General features: G+C 37.8%; 1 protein-coding gene across 8 annotated transcripts in view; it reads right to left on the bottom strand.

The window, feature by feature from the left end:
• KAT6B (lysine acetyltransferase 6B) overlaps positions 1–27,074 on the bottom strand; it is a 186,988-nt gene that overhangs the window by 84,425 nt on the left and 75,489 nt on the right. The window contains exon 2 of one of the 8 annotated variants that reach the window (XM_049108807.1): positions 1,267–1,334. The exons of the other annotated variants lie outside the window; for them this stretch is intronic. Coding sequence (XP_048964764.1) covers positions 1,267–1,275 — 9 coding nt within the window. The 5' untranslated portion in view covers positions 1,276–1,334. The remainder of the gene's footprint in view (positions 1–1,266; positions 1,335–27,074) is intronic. 8 annotated transcript variants of the gene reach the window in all.

The raw sequence follows: 27,074 nt of genomic DNA, 5'->3' as shown, positions 1-27,074 counted from the left end.
TCAATGCAAGGTTATTTTGTTGGTTTTAAAATTACATATGGAGCATCTGAGTGGCTCAGCTGATTTGAGTATCCGACTCTTGGTTTTTGGCTCTGGTCATGATTTTGGGGTTATGGGATCAAGGCTCACATTGGGCTCCACACTCAGCATGGAGTCTGCTTGAGAGATTCTCTGCCTTTCCCTCACCTTCTGCCTCTCCCTTGACTTGGGATCACTCACTTGCTCTCTATCTCAAATAAGTAAAATCTTAAAAATAAACTTTAAAAATTGTGTATATATAATATATAATATAATTATAAATTTATTAAAAATAAAGTACAAAGATACACAGAATGGGAAAGTAGTCTCCCAGCTATGTCTAACCCTTGGACATCCAAATCCCCTTTCTAAACTTCCTTTGATAGGCTTGACACATACAAATATATAACATCTTTATTTTTTTTAATTTATTTTATTTTATTTTTTTTATATAACATCTTTAAAAAAAGGGTTACACTATTTTCATTCTACCAGATAGAGGTTATTGCCACCCTTTTGCTTCTACCAGAACGTACATATGAGGATTTGCATGTGCAAAAAACCCGGTAGGATAAATTCCTAGACATGAGATTGCGGAGTCACAGAACATGGGTACTTTTAACTGCATGAGGTTGTACCACTACATAGTGCTAACATTTAATCTTTTTTTTTCCTTGTCAAGTTTAGCTTAAATTTGTTTTTCAAATCATTTTAGAAAAAAGTAGATTCAAAGGTCATACTTTGAGTAAAAAGAGTATTATCCTTACCACCTAGTATATGATAATACAAAGCTGTGCCTTCACAATCATGCATAATTTGTGATTCATAATCAGCGTTCTTGGATATCCTCAGAACTTTTATTTTGGAAGAAACAAAGAGGCACCGGCCAAACAACAGAACAGTAAATGAAATGCTACTCTCCCATCCAATGATTTTGTAGGATCAGTATGTAAAAGACATCATCTTAATACCAAATAATCAATTAAAGTATGATTTAAGAGTACTGTCCTGTGTGTGTATGTAAGAAAATAAGGTGTATATAACAATTGTTGATACTGCAAGTAAAAAGGAAACTCTCCAAAGCAAGTTTGATAGATACCAGCCCGTAAAATTTCAGTGTTCTTTTTCATATTCAGTATCATGACAAAGAACAATCTGAAATCAGTGAGCACAGACCCATCTAGGGAATTATATTAGTATTGTCAAGCATGGTTCTTCTCTCCCTCCTTTCTCCCTCTTTCCAATTACCTGCCACATGTCTGTTGGAAGGCACAGGCCACGTGATACTGCTGGTAGTCCACTGTTGGTAGTGATATCTAAATTATTCAAATGGTTTTGAGGATAGTTTGGGGGTGGGGGGGAGGCAAGGGTGACAGGAAAATATGTAGATTAGTGCTTCTCAAACCTTAATATGCAAACAAAACACCTAGAGAGCCTGTGAAAATGCAGATTCTGATTCAGCAGTTCTGGGGAGGGCCAATGATTCCACATTTCTAACAAGCTCTCTGGTGATACTGATACCACCGATCTGTGGTCCACACCTTCAAGTAATAAGAATAGATACCTTTAAACAGTAACCCCCAAATTACTTATATACCACTTTGGGATAGGATTTTCCATTTCAATATGAGGATTCACCAAGGAGCAAACCCCTGGTATTAATGCCCTGAAGGAGAAGCTATTATCATAGTGACAGTAGTAGCTGGTAAGTTGTAGTTAATAATAGTAGCAGTAGTAGCAACAGTCATTGGCAGCAGTGAAGAGTACTCACCATGAACAGATACTCGGGTAAGCACTTAATCATTTAAATGTCAGAAGGTAAGTACTATTGTTTCCACATTACAGATGAGGAAGACGAAGAAGTTAATTTTCCCAAGACAATTATGCTCCAAGACCACTGCAGAACCCTCGTCTCTGATTATCAAGTCTGCCATCACTGTGTAGTAATGAATGTCATCATTTCTCAACTTGACACAAGGGAGGGGACAATTGTTTAAATGCCTTGTTTTCTAGTTCCTGTAAAGTCTGGCTTAGATAAATAAATAGATCATTGTAACTGATCACTCTGGGTTAAGGTCGGGAAGAATTTTAAACTATTATTTGACACTACAGATAATATACCCCTGGATAATCAAGACTGGCTGTGTGTTCAGAGGTCACAGAGATGATCATGTTGTTGTTTTTTAATCTCTCGGATCTATTGGTTAACTATAGTGTGACAGAGGGAAAGAGCTTGCTTTTGAAGTTATCTGAAGACTAACTTTGGCTACAATATGAATTCCAGCATATTTGGCTTCGAATCTACATTTTACGCTTTTCAGAGATCAAGCTAAACATACAGTTCTCAGTCAAAAAGCCCTGTAGTGTAACCTGATCTGAACGGGGGCGCATTAACTCAATGCCAAATAAAAAGCATGATCGCCTTATTCCACACAAATACCATTCTCGGATAGGCCAATTAATCATGAATATAACTTTTCAGACATTACATAATTTCACATAGACTTGCTTCTAGTGCCTGCCAAAGAAAACAGCAATTTGTATCACTAGGAATAAATCTACATTTGAAAAGAAATAAAAGTTACAAACATGAAATAGCTCTGGTCACCTCTTTCATGCCATGCTCCTTCATAATTTCTCTAATACTTTTATTTTATAAAACACGCAATAATAAAATGTAAAATGATATAAGCTGTGAAATCACATAAATAAAGTAAAATAAGGAGATCCAAGTAATTTTTATACCAACAAGAGTAGCAACCTCTCAGGTATGGGTAATCTCACTAAAATACACACACACACACACACACACACACACATATATATATATATGCACACTTTTTTTATTATGACTTTATTAGTCATATGCACACTTCATACTTCTTGGTCCTTCAGTATTACCCAGACAACACTGGTATATTAAATCATTTATTGTTATTTTTAGAAGATTCCATTTTCCCACCTAAAATTATCTCTGTTTTCTAAATAAGTGTTTCACTGATACATTCCATGGTAAATCAGGAATAAGAGATTAATTTAAAAGCAATCCACCAACATCTACAGCCAATATTTTAAAATATAAAGAATCAATATAAGCTGGTAAGTATTCTACTTAGAAAATATACCCATCAGGGTGGCTCTGTTAGTAAAGCTTCCAACTCTTGATTTCGGATCAGGTCTTAGAGCTGCTTAAGAGTCTCTGTCCCTCTCCCTCTGCCTCTGCCCCTCCCCCCACCCACGTGCATGTGCTCTCTCACTCTAAAAAAAATAAAAATAATAAAAATTTAGAAGGAAATAAAGAAAGATAGACATAGCTATCAGCCCAGGATTGCCTTCAGCATGTTCATAAAATTCCTTAACAGAATATTTACAGGCAACAAAACTGGGAAAACAAAAGCAATTAATTATCCCCACGCCAAATACAAGCTGTACTGAAGATATATCTGGCTCTAAAGGGACGCATAAAAAGATGCACATTTATCTGAACAGTCCTGACAAGTCATTTTTAAAAAAGGTGTTGTCCTTCACACTATCTTTTTTTTTTTAAGTAATTTCTCTATCATTTACTTAAATTTGGGGACTACTGGCTGCTTTTGAAACTTTCCCAAGAAAAATCTGTCACCTAATCATGATCACTCCAAAGCATACACGTGCCCATACATATATATGGGACTCTGGTGCTAAAAGCAAAGGCCAGCCTACCAATGCCAGATATTTAGTAGATGTGCACAAAGAACTGGGACAGTGCTTCCTAAACCCTTGCCTCAGCTAGGATTTTGTTAACTATTTTGTGTTTTGAGTTTACAATGTATTTTTTCATTTCTTAAAAAAAGTTATATCACTCTGAAAGTTTTCCCAAACTATGTGACTATGATTGTGTAGATGTGTATGCACACATGTGTATAAATGTGTGTGTATAAAATATGACATTATGCCCTTCACTCTCTCCCCCCAGTTAATAAGTAATAATAATAACAGCTAATATTTATTGCCTACTTCTTTGCACCAGTACTGTGGGAAGTGCTTAAATTATTTCAACAACTTCAGGTAGGTGTTATTATTTTCCCAATCTTATTAAGGAGGAAACTGTGGCACAGAAAGCTCCAATAATGGGCCCAAAGGAGCACAGCTGCAAGTGGCAGAGCTCAGATTCCAAGTCAGGCAGTTGACCTTAGAACCTGCTTTGTTCACCCCCGTATGAGTCTCTAAATTAGGAACAGTAACCAGAACAGGGATGGGATATACTGTTATTACACATAAGTCAAGGGCAAGGGTCATTTTGGAAGTGGGAAGCAGAGGTGAGTTTATAATGGGGGTGGATATTAGAGGAAGAAGCTATGGGAGGTCTATTATTGTGAGAGAAGATGAAGAGGAGACCATCAGCAATTCTCCGCTTAATTCAAACCGACTTTTACAGAAGATGGGATTTCAGGAGTTATTTAGAACAGAAGAAAAAAGAACAAGAGAGTCTAAGAAAATGACAGTGCTTGGGAGATGGCTCAAAAGACTAATGTAATGAGTTCACAAGCAAGGTGAGAGAGAGAATAAAAAAGCTGGGGACCTAAGTAGCAGATGAGAGTAATGAGATAATCCAGAGCCTGCTGGTGACTGGCTTTGATGCATGGGGCGAACAGCTAGAGTAGATGCAAAAGGAAATGAGAAACCACTGTAAAGATTTAAGGACTGGGTAGGCATGGTCAGGAAGTCCTCACAGCAGGAGTAACCGCCCATTCTAGGAACTTGGAAGAGAAGGCAAGGAGAGGAGATGGACTCGTCTAGAAGCTACTGAATTTAGTGGATTCCATGATGATTTCATAAAGACTGCTGTTATTCTGGACACGTCTGTATGTTGAGGGGAAAAAGTCAGCCAGAAATTGCTCAAAATTCAATAAATCTTCAGAAAATATTGCCAAGGCAGAAAACTTCCTAATGCCTTTGCCAGTACAGCTAATTGCTTAGCAGTTACTGGCCATGATCATTACAGAAATTGTAGACAGTTTAAAAGTCTTACACCATGAGGAACGATGTCTCAAAGCCCTTGAAATTTTTAGGGGTATTTGGACGTGCTCTGAGCAAAGTTCTTTACCCATGTCACCAGAAAAAAGATGATCATTTTCCAAAGAAAACTGTTATGTTGTCTCCTCCATTAAGTCAGTTATCCTCAGCTAAGATGTACATATGAATAATTTATACTCACCTGGAATGGTTAACATATGTGCATACTGTTCCAAAGATACAGCCAGTTTTCTTAACAGTCCAGATCACAGAATTCCTACCAGTCCTTCTCATTTCATGAAAGGGATAAAATACAAACATTTGGGGGGTGGGGCATTTTACTGGCTATTGATTTAGCTTTAAGAGTATTTCACAACTGAGTCCTTTTTAACAGCATAAAACCAGGGGCATATCTAATCAATACTGAACATCTACCTTGCAGTTGGGGCTCATGAATTAATCAGCATCTACTCAAACCCAAAGCATCAGGCAAAAATCAACAGTGACCTAAATCTCTATGAACACTGTAGAATCACCCAAACGGATGTTACTGGTTACAATAATGACAACAAACTCAAATCCCAACCACAGGCAACAAATCGAGTACCTCTGTTCATGAGTTATTTATTTTCAGGTTACCTCTTTTTTTCCAAGGACGAAGACCAGAAATTAAGTGTTGCCACATGCAACACTCTTACATTGCTGTATTAGGCACATCATGTAACGCTACAAACCAAAAGCTGAGAAAAGGCCAGGGATAACCCCAAGGCCACGTGGCAAAATAACGGGGTGTGGGGAATCTGGATCTCTCCACTTGATTCAATGGTCTATTGTTAGGCCAAGTAACCTATTTCCTGGCCAGCCAGTGAGACAATGGAGGAGAAAATGGTGTGTAAGCAGAAAGTCTTTCCTCATGAGCTGCAAATTATATAAAGAAGGTTTTATTTCTAATTATGGTCATATAATTACAGACACTTTAAGGAGAAGAGCCTGTTTGTTCTCCCTGGTGTGAGCAACTCACTGATTTAGGCTCTCTTAAAGCCGGCAGCCAAGTGGCAGTGGCAGAAATCCAGGAGTTCCTAGAGGAGAACAGATGGACAGCTATCCTAAAAAAAAGAGCTCCCTGATGTTGCCCAGCAATGAGATGTGAGAGCTTGATAAATATACCAGCCTCATTCAGGTGTTATATGTATACATGAAAGGGTTCACAGTATAAGTAGATATTTTTCTCATTGGGTAGCAGACAATACCATGCTTGGTATCCCTAGTCTCTCTCATTTTTTAACAAGAGGTGTTTCCAAGGCTTCCTATTTGGAATAAATCTACTTCCACTAAGGATTATTTTGATGCTTTTCCTTAAGTTTGATTAAAAGAAAATTTATATATTACCTAAGTTTTTAGAACTTATTACAGCAAGTTTCTGAAAGATTGTTGACCTACATTGTAGTAAAGGAATTAAGGGCACAGAATCTGAAATCAGACTCACTGGGTTTGATTCCCAGCTTTACCATTTTCTAGTATGACCTCAGCCAAGTATGTGACTCTTCCTTTAGTTTCTATATCTGTAAAATGGGAATAACAACAGTTGTGCGCATTATATGAGATCACATATACAAAGTGCTTAAGACAGTATAGAGCATGTGGTAACTTTTTGGCCAATTTTTTTTTCTAATACCTACTACTTCAATGGAACAAGAGCACAGACTGTCTATCCATTATGCCATACATAATTCAAAGAATAAGAACATATGACCAATGCCTTGAAGGATTTACACATTACTTGGTGAAAAATCATAAATACATAATTCCAGAACATGCTTTCAGACAACAAAATCTCACAAACACGTTTCTTGCTTTCTTTAAGAGTATATCCTATGGAATGTTCGAAAGTCACATTTATAATTTTTTTCTTTTAAGATTTTATTTACTTATCAGAGAGAGAGAGAGCACAAGCAAGAAAGTCACATTCTAAAAGGCCAGTTCCAAAAAAAATAAAAAATAAATAAATAAATAAAAGGCCAGTTCCTTGACCACATTTCCCCCCCACACCACCTCTTTTAAAAGAAAGGTATGGAAAAAAAAAAAAAAAAAGAAAGGTATGGTGAACAATTTGACAATTAAACATCACAAGAATTGTTATATGAAATTGTATCTGAATAAAACTAGGGGGGAAAGTTGTCCTGTTTTCTTTAATAAGTCCATAAGGCTAAAGAGATACGTGCACATTTACTATATACATGACATCAGACCTGATGCTAAAATTCAGGTTCTTAAAGTTTTATTTCATTAAAGTTGTATAAAAGAACATTAATTATCAATAGAAGTATAAAAGTTGAGTTAAGTCAATCCATAGGGCTTTTATAAAGAGGTGAATTTTGATGCAAATTTTTAAATGGACAGTGGGAGAGATTTTAGTTAGAAATAAACTGCACAGGTTAAGGACATGGATGGAAAAGGGAGAGGTGGTGGCTACTGTGATTAAAATATATGTACTTGAGCAAGGATTCAGGCAGGGACTGGGGAAAAAGGGAGGTCCTTCAGATAAAGAGCCAATTTGGCAAGAGCCTCAAATTAAAAAACAAACGAATAAAAAGCCTATGCTCTCTAAATGACCACTATGTGACAGCCTCAGCAGTAGAGAGCTCTTTATTTCTCCACAAAATGCTCAACACTAGTGGCTAATAAGCTATTGTCTAGGACACCTGTGCACTTCTGCTTCCACCTGTTGAGTTCTGTGCTTAATCGTGTTTGTTTTCAAATCTATTTATGTCAGTTATGCTTGTTACTATAATTAAATACCTTAAGCAAACATTGTTCTCCAACATCTAATAACCTATGTGTACAACAACAGTTGTAATCTCTACGGACACGTAGTCGGATGTTTTCAGATCAGTTTGACTAACAGTGAAAAAAATTATTACAAGATTTGGAGAAAATTACAATATAGAAGAATTCTGCATTCAGACTGCTTCACAGGTGCCTCTAAGGAAACTCAGATTGAAAATTCTTGAGAAAAAAGAAACTCCAACTCATGCTCAAAGAAAGGACCTGGAGCCTCCATTATATAACTGGCGAAGACAGTATATATAAGTTAAAATATTAATTAAATGTTTCACAGGGACGCATGGGTGGCTCAGTTTGTTAAGCGTTCAACTCTTGATCTATCAACTGTTTCATGAGTTCAAGCCCCACCCACACTGCCCAGCATGGAACCTACATACATACATACATAAATATATCATTTTTAATAAATAAATGTCTATATATATAACTTTCAATTCCTTTTAACATACATTTTTATTAACCTACCAATTCTTATCACATTAAATTTAAAAAGCTCCTATAATGAAATCAAGTGGACCATACAATCATTCTTGGAAAAAAAATACCAAAAACTTCATCTAAATACAAGTAGGGGAAAAATCTAAACAAATGCATAAATTTTTATAACTATACTCATTGTCAATCTTCTCATTTCAGCTAAGTCTACATGAGCCAAAATAACAGGTAAACTTACATAAAAAGTTAAATGTCTTGCCCATAAAACTCCTAAAACTGAAATTAAACAGATATTTGTATTGTCAAGACTCACCTTATTATGTTTTCATTTTATCTAATGCAAAATAAATACTTTATGTGTAGGACAAATAAGTCTAAATAGATATTAAGTATTTTCGCAGTATCGTAAAATAATCAAGAAAGGATAAATACTACAAGAATAATCACTCTGTGAAAAACAATTTTCAAATAATGTTATTGACAGACTTTTTTTTAAAAAAGCATTTTTTTAAATTTCATTTATTTATTCATGAGAGACACAGAGAAGGAGAGAGAAGTAGAGACACAGGCAGAAGGAGAAGTAGGCTCCATGCAGGGTGCCTGATGTGGGACTCGATCCTGGGTCTCCAGGACCACAACCTGGGCCGAAGGCGGCGCTAAACTGCTGAGCTACCCGGGCTGCCCTGTTATTGACAGATATTTAAGACCTATATAACATTACCATAAAGAATGCCAAAACTACCTACTTGTCCTCACCTTTTTTCCTTGAGTGGGTTAAAACATAGGTAAGAATGACACCTAGGATATATTCATAAGAATTATTTTATTTACAATTAATTATTTTGAGTACACACTTACTGATTATGTATCTGAAACTAGCAGCCCAGTAAAAGCCACATATATTTTCCTATTAATTACCCAGAGCAGGTTATTAATCATAACTGCAAACAAATTGTCCAACTGATAGCTCCTTGGTTTTTTTGACATGACCATTTCACAGATAATTAGACTATAAAACCACCAAATAGGGACTGTGTCTTGGACTATGTCCTATACATGATGATGAATACACTGGTGGCGCTCAGTCAATGTATGACTAATGATAACACTGCCATTCGTTTATTTTTCAAATACTTTATGTTCACTGAAAAATATTTATCACAGGATTTCACTGTATGCAAGAGCATCTGTAACACAGGGTAGAAACGGAATGTTTTCAAAACAGAGCCTGGAAACATTAGCCAGAACTCAGGCGGCCAGTATTTGGGGATTTTTTTGGCAGGCACATAAAATAGATCAGACATTCCAGTTAGAAAACTAAATTCCCCAGCAATAGGTAGAAGAAACCAATTTCATTCAAGATAAATGATTACTTTCAAAGTCCATTAAGAGGAAAGAATCTCTGGTAGAAATACGCATAAAATAGTGAAAGACATATATCAGATATGTGACGAGACCCAAATCACTACTACCTCGTATTATGTAGCATTTGCCATCAGAGAGCCCCCAAAGCTTCGCAAATTATCTGATTATAAATCACTGAGCATATCCTGACAAGGGTGAGGACACACCTTGGACAAAAACAGTCTGAACATTTCTAAGTACTATCACACAATGAAAGAGAAAAACAGTCAGCAAGGGAAAACCAAGGTTCTTGGCTTAATGCTCAACTCACCATCTTGTACTTATCAAAGTCATCTTAAGAGTCATTATTCTAGGGTTACTCTAATGTTGTCTAAAATCTAAAAAATGTACATTCATTGGCCCAAGGTCAGTGCTCAGTAAGTACTTGCTGACTTGATGTCTTAATTTTTCAAGAAAGGGGCTATGAAATCTTTTGAAGTTTTAACAACTATGTATGAAAACTAAAGATGTCTTTCTCCAAAAAGGTTAAGTTCATATGTCAAGTGACATAAATGAGCTAAGAATTTTAAGGTACAGAATAAAATCCAGGCTCTCCACAGTGATTAAAGAGGTAATTCAAGTTTTTCTTACAGAGAGAAGAATAGAAAATATTACAAATATTTATTTCTCCTGTTGGATTTTACTAAATAATATTTACTTTTCATCTTTTTTCCTTCTTGCACACATAGTACTTAGAACTGAAATCATGCACTATTACACTTGATTCCCACTCAAACTATCTAGCATTCTCTGTTTCACATGCATGAGTCTTATCCACTCAATCACAGCGCTACTTTCTTGAAAGAGGGTCTTCCACTTTTTACATCCTCTTCAGGGCTTAATGCATCATCAGGATATAACAGACTTCCAAAACATTACTTATCAGGCAAGTGATAATTTAACCAGGCAAAGAGAAAGTAAACTCTTGCATCTGGCACAAGCAGGGGATACTTGCTTGATTCAAATATCCTAGTTCACAGAGTAGGATTAACAATTTCACACATTTTGAGCAAAGAATACAATATTACAGCTATTCAAAACACAACTTACTTTCCTCGACTTCTGCAATGTACACTCTTGCATTAATACCCTTGATGAAATAGAGGGCTGCCAGTTAAAAGAAATTTCCAAATAATCAAATGCCAGGTAGACCATTTCTTTTTCCTGGAGTACTCTTTGGGGATGAGTTCAGATGTCTGACTCATGATCTGGGTTGGCTGGCATAAGCCTGAGAGTCCTCTAGTGCTTAAGCTCAGAGGGTCTCTTCTACCTGCATTGCAAAGCAGCATGTGACCACTTGATCTGCATGCTTCCTAGGATGGAGAGCACAGGGTCCAGGGGCAAAGATCAATATGAAAGCTGCCAAACAGTCTTCAGACAAACTTCAGTGGTACTGGATGCCTGCAAACAGCCAAGGACATCAACAAAGGCAAGTGGGTTAAGAAATAACACAGCATCCGCTCCAAGCCCGGAAGAGAAAAGATACCTGAGGAAGGGTGAGAGGTGAGGGGCTGTGGAGATGAGCCACTGAGAGAACCCAGAGCTCCCGGAGGCTTCCTCATCCCCCCTCCACCCCGCAGTGAATAATCTAGCCCATCATTACTTCCTGATATTCTGCATCAGAAAGGATTTTAAATGATCTGTTTTTTAAAAAGGAGATTTTCAATTTCCTCAACAAGTCTATGACAGCCAAAAAAACATTTCTTACAGCAGCCTCTAGTCAGCCAAGGAGAGGTGCCTCCTGCTGAGCCGCTGGCTCCCCAGTTCAGATTTCCTGAATCACTCAGGCTTTCCTGAGAGGTTTCTTTATATTCACAGAAACAGTGAGGTCTCACTCCACAGGGATCTGCTCTAGGCAGTCCCTTGCCAGTTGACAGATATGACTCCTAATTCATTAGCAGTCTGTACTACTGGGGTGGGGGTTGGAGGGATGTACACAAGACTGAAAGGGGCCTTGTCAAGCACCTATGCTGGGCCAACACACGAATTGGTAGGAACTGTTTATTACATCAACATCTAGGTCAAATCTAGAACACTGGTGTCCTTACTAAGATTCGGAATTTATATTCCTGCAATGTGCATTCTAAGGGAACAACAGTATGGTAGTAATACTTACTGTTGATTATGAAGATTCCACTGCCTTTCATCTATTGAATATGCTTAACTCTCACTACATTACAACCCTGCCTAAGAAGAGGAAGGACAGAGATCCCAAAATGAAGGAACGAGACACAGAGCTGACTTGACTAGAAGTCACTCCTTCCTGGGAGAGCCAAGCAGAGGTCTCCGATGTATCCTGAGGAAGCTATAGAAACAGATACATTCCTTCATGAAACTTCTGTCTGACGCCTCCATGGGAAATAAAGGACAAAACTCTAGAATTTCAAAGATATAACATGGACCTTGACCTAAAGGAGATTTGAGACGACATGGAAGGAATGAGGTGGCATGCAGGCATTGGTAGGTGAAGAAGACTAGAACACTTGTTCAGAGGCATGAACCCAAGAAAGGATCTGGGTCAGGTTTTACTTCAACTACATAAAAATAAGTAGTTTGTATTTTCTCTTCTAAGCAATAGACATACAATGGTGTTTTTGTTTTTTTATCACACGTAACTTTTTTGACTAGTCTAAATCTTCAAGTGCGCATCTAATCGCAGAATCAATTATTCACTGTGTTCACAATATACCTAGTAGTATTAGGCACCCAGTCACATACTCCCTGTGCCCTGCACCTATTGCCACCATAACTGCATGGTTATTATGGTTATTTGTGTGTTGTTTTCTGCACTGGCTGCCCTGCCCTCCACCCTGCCATGAGCTATATAAGCTCCATGTGGTACAAACTGCATCTGTTCTGCTTACTGCTCTATGCCTACACACATGCCATAGCCACATCTGGCACATAACGAGCACTCAATGCATTCTTTCAGTGAATGAATAAATGTCTATCGGGCACTGTATTATAAAAGAAGTTCTACTCTAGAAGACAGAGCAACATCCAAAAACTAATGATAACACTATGTAATGAGTGCTGTAAGAGTTATTGTTCAGGAGCTTTGAAAACACAGATAAAGGAACAAATAATCCAGTTCAGATATCCCCCTACACATCACCCTATATAGACAGTTTCTGCCCCTTAATAATTTGCTTTTATAACAAATACTCATCCAACAGAACCTATATTATTCTGTGAAGGAAATTTAAGCAATAAAAGTGACTCAATTTCCAGGTATAGGTTTCACAAAATGCTTTATTCTCTGCCAACCACTGTGATTACCAGCGCCTTTGTAAGGATTATCAAAAAGAAATGTTATTATAAAGAACAGACTAAACCTAGACCTACTTAGGAAATACTCTTCATTGAAAATTTTGTGGGTTGGGGGGGGAAGAGGGGTGAAGCCTAGGAAGAGGGGTAAGTATAGAATGATTATCACACACACAAAAAAAGAGATTTTATATTTTGGTTTGGATACAGAGGCTAAAAGATCTCCTTTAGCATCCCATAAATTCCAATAGTAGACCTTCAGCTTTCAGATGTTAAGAAATAGTTTATGTCCCAAAGGCTCAATTAAAACAAAGTTGAAAAAAATAATTCAATAGAGCAAACTGACAGATTCCATCATCTGATTTCATCACAGAGCAGTAGGAAACATTTAACTGGCCTATGGAGAGATAGAAGAGTGGTTCTCTTGGCTGGAAGGCACACAATCCAACATTCTGTTTTTTTGGCAAAAGGATCAGAATGTCCAATCAGCACAGTGAGGAGCAAGTTGTAGAATTTCTAATTTTAAAAAGTCAATTTCATGGCTTAAATGTGGTGTTCAATGGTAATGAATACCTTTTCATTTTTAAACCTGACCATAGAATTAAATCAGCAACATCCAACTAAGATAGATATTTCCGAAGGTAATGTCCCTTTCTTTCAAAGTTAAAACTCTTAATATCCACTTGGCTTAGAACATGTTTTTTAGTCATTCCCATTCTTTGAATCTTTGCCTAACACAAGCTTTCATTTGGATACACCACTCCCATTGATGTTTATAAGAATGTCTTGCTATTAACCTCTAACCCAATTAGTCACCAAATTGGCAGAAAACATTGCTATTTGGAAGCCAAGAGCTTATGAAGGAAGTTTTAAAAAAAAATCTGAGCAAAATGAGCTATATTATGACTTTATTTATAGTTTTTAAAGATATTCCAGGAGAACTACAGTTACAAATTCAGAAGAAAAGAAAGTACAGGTCCCTTGTTTGTACTGCCACAAGGAGTAAGACCATTTTAAATAAAAATAAGTTTTAAAAAATTTAAAGGTACCGCCCACCTTCTACCACATGCAGGCTTTCCCCTTTACTCTCACTACTACCTCTGTTCATCTCAGTAAATGATAACTTTATCCTTCCAACTACTCCGGCCAATAATCTTGAAATCTTCTCACTTTTTTAAAAAATATTTTATTTATTTATTTATGACAGACACAGACAGAGAGAGAGAGAGAGAGAGAGAGAGAGAGGCAGAGAGAGAGGCAGAGACACAAGCAGAGGGAGAAGCAGGCTCCATGCAGGGAGCCCAACACGGGACTCGATATCGGGTCTCCAGGATCACGCCCTAGGCCGAAGGTGGCGCTAAACCACTGGGCCACCGGGGCTACCCTCACTCTTTTCTTTTAAAAGATTTATTCATTTTAGAGAGAGAGAGAAAAAAAAAAAAAACCATGAGTGGGGGAGGGGGAAGAGGGAGAGAGAGCATCTCAAACAGATTCCCCGTCAAGCATGGAGCCAATGCTTGATCTCACAACCTCGAGATCATGACCCCAGCAGAAAGCAAGACTCAGATACCCAACTGACTGAGCCACCCAAGCCCCAGTCTTCTCTTTTTATAGTACTGTACACTGAAGTCTACCTACAAATTCTGTTGGCTCTACTTCAAAATATATATAGAATCTGGCCACCCTCTCCACCATCAATACTAGTCTTAACCCTCATATCTCTTGCTTGAAATACCCTTCTCAGCTGGCCTCTTTGGTGCTACCCTACAGTTTATTCTCAATACAGCAGCCTTGTTAAGACAAATCAGTCAGATCATGTCTCTCATCTGCTCAAAACCTTGCAAAGGCTTCCAATCTCACTCCCAAGCTAAGCCAGAGCCCTTCCTTCCTGTCTCTACCTCATCCCTTTCTACTCTTCCTTCTCACAACCACTCCAGCCACACCAGCCTCCTTTCCATTTCTGTTTCTCAAACATGTCAGAGTGCTCCCTCTCTTCTTTCAGAATCAAATGTCACTTTCTCAGAGTGGCCTTTCTAATCAAACTAATTAAAATATCAATCTTCCCTCCCCAACCCTGTCACTCATTAATCCATCTTTATTCATCTCCATAGTAATTATCACCAAGTGACATGCTATACATTTACTTATTATCTGTCTCCTCCCGTTAGAATGTTAGAATGTAAATGAATTTCGAGGAGCGCACAGGCCTGCTCTGTTCCTTACTGGATCCTCCGTACCTACACCAATGCCTGACATACAGCAAGTACTCAGGAAATATTGGTTGAATGAATGAATGCTAGCCTTCTCCCACTTCTTACTTCTAACAATGGAATTGTTAGCCCATAATTCCTCAATAAAATTGTCTTGAGTTTATATCTCAAAGATCTGTTTTAAATTTAACTCTTATTATCCTGACCCTGCATGCAATAAACAGGAACTTGAGAAACCAACTTAGTCACTTTCTAGTTAATCTTAGGGACCTGATTCTTTCCAATAACCCCTGCCTGCTTCTGAGGGCCTGAACTTTCTTCTGTTACAAGGTAAAATTAAGTGTTTCCCAATTCTCAGTCATTCCCAGACCCCCTCAGTGATTTTGCTTCATCCACACATCATCTGTGTTATTATTGTCTTTTTAACTTGACTCACTTCTGTTCTTTTTAAAAGTGCATATAAAAAGAAACTCATCTTAAGTAGTAATATCCTTCAAATGACAGGTTTGAAGCAGGCTTTCTCCACCCAACCCCGATACTATTAATATAAAAGTACTGACATAGAAATGCAGTGTTTGTTCATAGCCTACCACCAGTGGTACAAAACCATACCTTGGATTCACTGATGTAAACCAAAAAGTTTACCATGGAGCCTGAAGTACCTTTAGTAAGTCTCGTAAGTCTCTCTCTTTCTCTCTCTCTCTCTCTCTCTCTCTCACACACACACACACACACACACACACACACACGTGCACACTCCCCACCCACTACCTGCCTTTGCTTTACACGATGCAAGAATTCAAATCACAATAGAATCAGATCCTCTATGGAGTTAAACATATCATGAGGAAATGTCTAGTTTCCTAGCCAAATTAATTTAGGACACCAAAGCTAAGCACCTAAAGGGAAAATCTGTTCAATTACCTATTGAGTCCTTTTGCAAGATATTATCTGCTAAAATATTCTGTTATGGGTACCTGGGTGGCTCAGTCAGTTGAGCTAATGCCTTTGACTTCGGTCATGGTCCTGGGGTCATGGGATCAAACCCCATGTTGAGCTTCCTGCACGGTGAGGAATCTGCTTCTCCCTCTCCCCTAGCCCCTCTCCCCTGTTCATGTTTACTCGTGCTCTCTCACACAAATAAATATTTTATAATAAAAAATAAAAAATAAAATGCTCCAGTAAAGACCAAACTTGCACATTTTCCTAGAAAAGTTCTTTATTTGAGCACCATTCCATTCACCTATATATGTATCCATATTCTTTCCTTCCTCCATAGTTGCTGCCTTCCTTCCTTTCTTTTAGAAGGGGCAAAGGGCCCCCCCTTTTAAGAGTGGGAGTAAAAATGCCTGGAAGACAGTTCCTAAACTTGTTGGATTTTTTCATAATACCAATTTTGTAGTTTATTTCTAGTGCCTTATCAAATGACTTAAATATCTGATTTGAGAACAAAGATCTTTTACAAACTAAAATAGCATCCTTATTCTCAAATGTTTTAAAATGTTGAGCAGTATTCCAGACTTGATTCAGACACCCCATACAATAACAAGAGTTATTTTAAGAAAAAGCTTCAGATGGACATGTCTACGGAAGCTAATACTAATGTGCTGTTCTTCCAACGAAAAGGTTACTGACCTATCAGTAGGAGTTGTCTTTTCTGGCAGAGATGATAGATTTGCCTTGTCTTATCTACACCCCCTGCTCTGTCCCCATAATGAGCCATGGCATACATGTGCAAGACAGCTGGCAAGGGGGAGTCAGGGTCTGTGGCCATGGGCCAGAGCAAAGCTTACCAACCCACTCTGAGCCTGGACCTATGACCCGTGTCTCATTAGCACCTTGCTCCAAGCAACTGAGCTGCCACAAAAATCAACAGTGGCTTAAGCCATTTTGTCTACAAGTGAAACAAATCAGGTTAGTCTGACAACCAATAGTTCAAACAGCCATTAGAGAATTGCCAAAAGTACAGAAGAACCACTAGTGAGGAAGAATTACATGGGTTTTACAGTCCTGGTCTGGGGAGCCCCTTACCAAAGCAATGATGAATTTGGAAGAGGAGCAAGAATATAATAGGCAAGTCCGTTCTGAATATATCAAGTATTCAGCGCATGCTAATGGAAGATCGTAAGAGGAGCACAGCTACAGCTTCATAGATAATACCCTTCTTACTCAGCAATTAGGACATACTTGGGTAGATGCTCTGGTCTAAAAATACTGAGATTACTGTAACCCATTTACATGAGGAAACCATTTGATATAAAGCAAAATGGAACAAAAATAAATCAACAGCAAATCAAGCTCAAAAGAAATTTATACAAATATTTCATTAGCAAAATGAAATGTTTTGATTTCTAAAACATCCCAATAATCTTTCCTTTTAGGACACACACAAATTAATATTAAGAAAGGTTTCCTGTGTACCACTTTATGCAAGGTTTTTAGTGGTTACTTTAATAGGGGTTATCACACCTTGGGGTGGGACAGTAAAGGCAAAGAGAAAAGTAGACATGGCTATTTTCAAATTGCAACAAATCTCTTTCTGAAGAACAAAAGCAGCCTTATGAACAATGAGGAGACAACACCAGAGGTTGGAAAATTGCTGCTTTAATCTGATTTAATCAGTCAATCAACCAAGAGATAGATATAAAGAACCAATTATCCAGTTACCATTGTAATAAATGCTATGCAACATGGATAAGAAGTATCAAGACAGAGCCCATACCCACAAAGTTTACCATCTGGTTGAAACCCTAAGATTAACAAATGTCAAAAAAATAATTCAACTAAAATACAGATCTAGTATAGGCAGTAAATGCTGGAGGCATTCTCCTGGTGATGACCAAATAGGCAATTCATGCCAACCCTCCTGCTAAAGACAATGTAACAAGCTGAACAAAGTAAATGTATCTTCACATAAGCACCAAAGAGCTGAGATGGGGCTTAACTCTCTGTCCAGACTGGTGAGGAAAGGAGGCTGGAGCAATAAATCCAATAGTCAGAGCCATTTTTGTCCTGAGGTTATTTACCAACCCAGGAAGAAAAGCTGAGATGAAACTGTAGTGGCCTTAAAGGCCTAAAATGCTGGAGGTCTCTACTAGGCTAACCCCTACTATGAGCTGGGCTACTCCTAAGTGGGGGGATGAACTCTAAGTAACCAGCCTATACATGGATTAGCAGCTCAAATCATAGCACCTGGATTGTGAACCTGGACTGAGAAGGTCTTGAACTGCTCCTGTTCAACACAAGCATAAAGTAGAAGCACATGAAAATGCTGGGCTTCAAACCATTTCTATGAATATTTTTCCAAAAAAAAAAAAATCTAACATAAAATAAGGCATATAATCTAACATATAATCAATTAATGAAGTGACAAGGCACCATGAGTCAGAATTAGCAGAAACTAAATAAACAACACAACCAGACCCACAGAAATATCAAATATTGAAAACACAGGCCAAGATTAAAATACAATTACCTTTACTATATTCAAAGAGCTAAAAACCAAGCTTAAAAATTTGGCAACTGTCAACCATAAAATGTAACAAATTTATGTAACTAAACTATACAAATAAGTGAAATAGTCAGAAAAAGACAAATATATGATTTCTTTTTTAAAAATTTTTTTTTTTTTTAAATTTTTATTTATTTATGATAGTCACACAGAGAGAAAGAGAGAGAGGCAGAGACACAGGCAGAGGGAGAAGCAGGCTCCACGCACCAGGAGCCCGATGTGGGATTCGATCCCGGGTCTCCAGGATCGCGCCCTGGGCCAAAGGCAGGCGCCAAACCGCTGCGCCACCCAGGGATCCCAAATATATGATTTCATTCATATGTAGAATTTAAGAAACAGACCAGATGAACACAGGGGGAGGGAAGGAAAAATATAAGATGAAATCAGCGAGGGAGACAAACCATGAGAGACTCTTAACTATAAGAAACAAACTGAGGGTTGCTGGAGGGCAGGGTGGGGGATAGGATAACTGGGTGATTGGTATTAAGGAGGGCACTTGATAGAATGAGCACTGGGTATTAGGTGCAACTGATGAATCAGTAAACTATCTCTGAAACTAATAACACACTTTAAGATAATTCATTGATTTTAAATACATAAATAAACAATGAAAAGGGTGATTCCTGACTACATTTCTAGTTTCATCCCTCACTATGCTCGCCTCCATTTCTCTTCAGTGGTTTGCCTGTCTACAAAGTTACCACAGCATTTCATGTATTCATGCCAAATACTGCTCCCTTGGTCCACAATGTCCTCCTCCTCCACGCCAGTTCTCTGAAAATAAAAGTTCTCTCGTTCTGTAAGACCTACATCAAAGGTCATTTCTTCTGCAAAAGCTGCCTTCACACTGATGCCCAGTGAGGTAGTAACTCTCTTCTCTCTATTCAGAGAGTATAAGAGCCTTCTCCAGCAGGCAGTTTAAGGAATTGTGTTGCTATTACTTGTATATATGTCGTCTACCTCATTAGAGCTACAGGATAAGGGTCATGTCTCTTCTATTCTTTTATCTCCCTACCTCTAAGCACCAATCTCAGTGAGTAGACCATAGCAAGCATTGTGAACTGTTGGCTAAGGTGATGAAAGAAAAAGAAAAGAACAAGGAAATACACAGCAGATTGGAGGAGATTAAGGAAGAAACAACAACTAAAGGCAATGTGAGATCCTGAAATGGATCCTGGGACAGAAAAATAGCAGGAGAAAAACCGGTGAGGTTGAAGTAAGGACTGTGGTTTATTTAATGGCATTACACCAGTGAATTTCTGGTTGATAACTATATTATGGTTATATAAGTGGTTAATGTTGGGGTAAGCTGGGTAAAGGGTAAAATCTACTACTTTTGTAGTTTTTCTGTATTATTTTCAAAATGATTTTTTTCAAAATTATTTTTTAAAGGTGAAGAATTATGAAATTATAGATGTCTCAAGGAGATGTTCAGTTTTATACAAAGGGCTCAGGTGTGCAATGTAAATAAATAATGGGACAGGTCAAAGGAATCACTGCTAAATCTATACAATCTGACTTTTTACCAAGAATAAATTCATGTACACATACACTGCGTATAATTAAAAGACCAAGTCAAGCAAATAAATTATGTGAGAAGTACAAAGCAAATTTAACATAGCTACAAATATGCCTATGGCCAATGCAGTCAATAAAGATACTCTAAAAAAATAAAGATTTTATTTATTTATTCATGAGAGACCCAAGAGAGAGAGGTAGAGACACAAGCAGGAGGAAAAGCAGGCTCCACACAGAGAGCCCGATATGGGACTCGATCCTGGGACTCCAGGACCATGCCCTGGGCCGAAGGCAGGCACTAAACTGCTGAGCCACCCAGGGATCCCAATAAAATCTTTAAAAAAAAAATTAAAAAAGAAAGAAAACTATGCCACTGATAAAATTGCTGAGATTGTAAAAATACAAATGTGAAGGGTCAGTTTAACTTAGGGAAAAATATGAATTATCAGGGAAAGCACCAATTCAGAAAAACATTTGGAACTACAGACAGAAGTGAAAGTGCAAAAGTGATGTACAAGACAAGTTACCATTAAGGCATTATGATGTCTCACAGGGTCACTACAATGGCAACACCAATATAAAAAATTAGAGATTTTAAATACTACAATCACAGGGCGCCTGGGTGGCACAGCTGGTTAAGTGTTGGACTCTTGTTTTCAGCTCAGGTTGTGAACTCAGGGTCAGAGATCCAGCCCCATGTTAGGACACTCTTTCCCTCTCCCTCTGCATACCCCTCCCCCGTGTTCTCTCTCTCTCTTGAATAAATAAATACATCTCTTTTTTTTTTAATAAATACATCTTTTTTAAAAAAATACTACAATCACAAGCAATGTAAGTTAATTTTCAATCCTCTTTGAAACATTGATAACAGCGTCAATGGGCAGCAATACTGGATTGGTGGATTTGGACAGATCCACCCGCAAGTGTAATCTTCTGAAACTGTTTCCATTTCAGACAAAGGTAACTAAATAATTCTTTATCTGAAAGACCTATGATGAAGAAAGGAAACACTCTTTCGTTCTACAAATATTCCCTGAACTGCCTTACGTGTCAGGCACTGTGGGAGAGTTGGGTATGCAGAAAGATAAAGCCCTCGCTTTACCGGGTTTACAATGAGACCAGTAAATGTGACCGTGTTATGTTAGTGTAAAACAGAAGCCAGTCACATCTACATCAGGATCTAAAGCCTGAGTTAAGAGTCTTTAGATCTTAAGAGTTAGATAGACAAAAGGAGTGGAGGTGTGAGGTAGGGTTCTTGCAGATGAGGTATCTTATGTTGAAGATTTCAAAGTACATGGAGCATGGCCTCTTCGAGGAAGTAAGGAAAATCAGCCATGTACAGTGGGATGGAATAGAATATGAATTGATCAGCCTGCAGCATGATTCTCAAAAATACATACAGACTTATACGGATGCTTTATACAACTGGTTCTCTTCAGCGACACATAGTAATAATTTATCATTATGACTACCACTACTTTTGCCAAAGTAAGAATACGTTTTAATGAAAAGCTGTATTTTCAAATATGTTTGCCTTGCTTTTAAGGAATCTGCACAAACTAGGCTTTGAATACAAAGCAGAATCTGTCAACAGAAAAACTAATCAATTTGTACTGAGTATACACTGGAATCATAACCTAGCTATGCAGGCCTTTTAAATTGTTGAATACAGAAATGGATGGCTCATTATTAAAGAAATTCCTAATTTCTTGAACCAGCTGCTTGGAAAAGTTACCAATTTTGGCTGAAGTCCCTTACTCATAAGATCCTAAAATTTTCCAGAAGAAATAAACTGCTTTAATCTTTGAGTAAATAAAAATTAAACATGATAAATACTGAATTAACTAAATCCAAGTTAGTTCTAAGCATCTAATATCAGGAAAACTACGTCGAAAGCTACCCACATAACAACTCTTCAATTTAGAAAGAATTCATTTAAATAATAAATCTGATTGAATTTTATTTCTCATTTTTTGTGTGTGAGAACAGCATCTGTTTTCTGTCCTTGGACTTTTCATTTCTGGATTAACTAATTGTACTTTGAGAAAGCACAGTGATACACTGTAAAAAGAAAATGCTACAGTCTTGCTAAATAAGTAACACTTAAAGCTCATGCTAGGCTTGAGGAGAGGTCTATGGTACTGGCCTGAGAGAACTGGAGAAGCAAGAGACACAGGTGTTTGGGCACAGCTCTCTGCTGGGGAAGCCCAGGTGATCCCCAAAGGTCAGGTTGCCTCATGTCTCCAGAAGCAGATATATAAGCAAGCCCTGGGCATACAAGTTTTCTTTCACCTTGTATACTCTGTTTTAAAAAAGCAAATTTTTGCTTGACTAATGTCAGGGAATGTGCTGCTTTAGCATGATCAAAGTCTAATTCAATCCTTGTAAATTCTAGAAGCAATTACCATTATGAGAGTATTTAAGAATCTATTTGAAAGTTTACCAGGAGGATGCTTAACTACAGATTCCCCTAATAAAAGATTATCTGCAGACTTCCCTAACATTACAAAATAACTGCACTGAATAGCTTGTTATGCCAACCTTCTCTAACTACTCTGCCTTCTTTTCCCTCTCCTTAGACCACAAATTCAAGTAATACTTCACAAGACACTTATTTATCACCAGGATTATCATATAACTACCATTTATGGCTAGATCCCTTTTTTGCACTTGACCGAACTCCCCAATCAATAGCAACAAGGACACTTTGCTGTCAAAAGCTGACAGCTGCTCCAGCTGCTGGCTCCCCCAGGGTCGATGTTGGGGAGCCACGTTAAAGAGCTCCTGCCAGGCCAGCACAATACAACATGATCACTCTGCTAGTTCCATCACAACATGAGACATTAGACATCAGGTAGAGCACCAAATTGCATGGGTCATTAATGAACTTGGCCAGAACTAGGCAATGCCACAGAATAAGAAATGAAGGAAAGTGTCCCAATGATATGTACAAATACAAGACAATACATCACAGCTTCCTTTGTACTTGCAATTTTGAAAGCCAAAAACTTGGATGTGGCTGCCCATATTATAAACTGCATTCACAGGTAATATAACTGATGTTAAAGAGAGAGAAATAGGAGAAAGCAAACTGCCTACGGAATAAATAACCTTTCTACAATACAAGCAGAGACCTAAATAGAAGACATATGGCTGAACTTCTGTGTAAACAGATTCACAATACAGGAAGTTATATATCTGATTGACTATTTAATAGAAAATATATTAAAACATAGATTGAATATAAAACAGATAAATTCCTCCTCCAACCTTTTCCCCTACTTCAACTTTTAGTAACTATCATAAATATATATGCAAGACATTTGAGTAACATGCTCAAGCAGCCTAGAAATTAGGATATGTGTAGGGTGAACTCAATAGCTACTAAGGATATACTGAAAAGGAAACAAGACTAGAAATCCTTTTTAATATAAAAGGAAATACAATTCTGGAAAACAATCTGCTTTTTAAAAAGTAATCACAGGGGTGCTGGCTGGCTCAGTTGGTGAAGCATGCCAACTCTTGATCTTGAGGTTGAGTTCCAGCCCCACATTGAATGTAGAGATTCCTTAAAAATAAAATCTTAAAAAAATAAGTGGGGTATGTGGCTGGCTCAGTTGGTTAAGCATCTGACTCTTGATTTCAGCTTAGGTCATGATCTCAGGATTGTGAAATACAGCCTAACATCAGGCTCCACATTCCATGGGGAGTCTGCTTGAGATTCTCTCTCTCTCCCCCGCCCCCTCCCCCAGCTCATGCATGCTTGCATTCGCACACATGTACAGTCTCTCTCTCTCTCTCTCTCCCTCTAATAAATAAATACATCCTTAAAAAAAAAACAGGTAATCACAGGTAATCAAAGAGTATGTTCCACCCCAGATTATGGGCATAATCTAGAAAATGTATTAAAAAATCTTAAAGGAAATATAATTTGAAATAGAGGCAAGAATCAAATATTATAAAATAATAATTTATAATGAGAAGAGAAAGCATCAAGAGAAACCAGTGACATGGTCCTATAAACATGGCATAAACCACCAGGTAGACTAAGACCTAAAGTGCATGAAAACAGTTACAAATTATGTTCAATCAACTTAAAAAAATGTTCCCACATTCACACAGTCATATACACATATATGTGGCCACTTAAGAGCATGAATCCCAGAGGAATCCAAATAGTGTTTATTGAATATTCTCACACATCTCGTACTGCTAGGCTACTTGTGGAAATCAAAGAAAAATATTACTTTGAAGATTTAGTAGAAAGATGTTTTATAAATGAAGTACATTTAAAAAAAAATATGTGTTCTTTTAAGAATGACAAAAATACACAAAATCCTCTCTAAGAATCAAAGAAAAGTGTCTTAAAAATGGCACTGAGTAGGCTAGAGAAGATAAACAACTCAAGCCCAAGATGGGAGAAGAAATGGTTAAGAGAGGACATAGTGTCTATATACATATATATTTATACTCTCTGCCTTTTTGTCCATAAACGATGATAGTACTACCTGCTTTATGGAAGTTCAAGTTTCAGGCCTAGACAAACTTCCTCTTAAATCCAAGAAGACTTACCAAGGAGGTTGCAGATCTGTAGCCCATTAAGTCTGAAAAGTCAAGGGGAGTGGTCAAGGTGCCAGAAGTCTGAACGGGAGCAGATGGTTTGTGTATGTATGCATGCACACATACACATGAAGAACAAAAACTTAGACAATAACAGACAAGAAAATACTGCATTTACTCTGCAAAAACTAGAGAAAAGTTAAACACATTAATTCTGAGTACTCTTATCTTTAGGAGCTAACATGGAATCAACTAAGCACTACACCTCAAAAACTAAGCTCCCTCCCCCATTTGATGAGGTTGTTGGGACTTACAGAAAACGCCACCCCAAAAAGGCAGTTAGTACATCCTTTTCATGCTAGAATTATGGAGAAATGAGAAAAATCAGCCTAAAGACCGGTGACCTCACTAATTGACTGAGAAACTGCAGTATAACCAAAGTAGACTGTTGAACAGAGGCACAACAATTGGAGGTCTTTCCTTTGTCTCATCCTACTCAATATGTACAGGACCTCAGGAGGACAGCAGGAGCATACAACAGTGAGAACATGAGGGGAAACTGACAGCAACATATGAAAGTAGATGACCCTCCTCCCTTTAAGTGGTTTGGGATCTAAGTTTTTCAGAGTGAGGATTGGAAGCTGGGCACTCTGCTCATTGTATGAATACTACAACTACTCCACAATATTTCATTTGAAACAGAGAAAGGGAAAGAGCTGGTATCCGGTCAATAAAGAACTGGACAAGGAACCAATATTCTGCACAATCAAGAGGATAAATTCTATTACTGATTTTAGGGAACAGGCCTGGCTTCACTTACACTTTAGTAAGGCCAATATAACCAATTCTTCTGTGATATAACCAACCTTATTACTTTAAGTAAGGACGATATAATCAAGCATGTGCCCATCACTTACTTTGCACCATCCCTGACATCATCATATATATATACTTGCAGACATAATAAAGAAATCTTGGTTCAGAGTCCATAAACTCAAGAACTGGGGGAAGAATTCATAGGTCATCTGGAGAAGAGGAGCCAACGGAGAATTTGAGCTGCAGTGAGCCAAATCCCTAGGGCCTATCAGAGTAGGGATAAACATAAAAAAATAAAGACATATAAAAAGAAAGAAGGAACTAAGAATTTACATTAAGGACTTAAATGACAGGATATTATTTAATTAGAAGAATATATAAACCAGATCATCAGGAGAAATACATTTGATTGACCCATATAAAATTGCCATTTTTATAGGTCAAAAATAGTCAGATTTCAGCAACTTCACAAGATTCAAATGAATATATGCTATAACGCACTTCGCATTGGGTAAGACTGACTTATTCGGTATAACTGCCCTGAGAGCACCAGAGGGAAGAGAAGCTTTAGCCTCAATATGAAGGTTGCACCAGACAAATGGGGCAGCCAAACTGGAAACTGGAGGTGTGCAAACAACAAGGTACCCTCTCTCAAGAGACTTCTGTAGTGAGTGATCCTTAAGATCCCTTCTGAATTACTCTAAAGGTGCCTGTCCACTGAGTCTAATCAAATTCTGGTAGCTTTGGCTCTGTCTATGGCTGGGAGTGGAGAAGACAGGCAAATGTGAAAAGAGTGTCCTGAAAAGAGAAGGACAAGAGAAATTCAGGAAGGCAAGCAAATGACCATTTCCGCCAGTTTCAGGTGCCACCCTCTACAGAACCTGTACATCATCTCACCCTGAATGGTGTGAAATCTTCACCAACATCTGCAGGCAGAAAGAATGAAGCCTGTTAGTACAGTCAGGATTTAGCACCACTGAAATGCAGTTAAGGGGTCTGGAATGGAAGGCTTCAATGAGTTAAAGGGACTTTAAATTGTAGAACTGTGAGTGGGCGGGTTTGAGTAGTTGGGTAGGGATGGGTAGTATGGGACAGGCACAGTGGAGAACACTCCAGGGGCTAAAGCTCAAGCAGCAGTGAAGAAGACAGACAAGAAACTTCACTGGACAGAGAGGCTGGGACGGTGAGTCAGGGAAAGCGGGCTGAGGCCAAGACTGGAAATCATCTTGATTGCCAAGCTCAGGCTTACACTTAAAGTTTGTTCACTAGAGACTTTTAAGCATAGTTTATAGACAAAATGGAAGGCTAAAGGATATATTTCATGTATTCATGTACATGTCTGAAACATAAGTCTCACAATGTTTAGAATCTGACAAAGAAAAGCAAAAATATGTTTTATCAGTTGTTTGATTTTTTTCTATTTTTCAAGTCAGATTTTGCGGAGTTTCACTCTTAAGATTTACAATCCATATTAAAAATGTCTCATTTTTATGACA

The sequence above is a fragment of the Canis lupus genome, chromosome 4, assembly GCF_003254725.2.
Source record: "Canis lupus dingo isolate Sandy chromosome 4, ASM325472v2, whole genome shotgun sequence".
NCBI classification, from domain to species: domain Eukaryota; kingdom Metazoa; phylum Chordata; class Mammalia; order Carnivora; family Canidae; genus Canis; species Canis lupus.
Note: the sequence above shows the minus strand (reverse complement) of the source record. Positions and strands in the feature narration are given on the sequence as shown.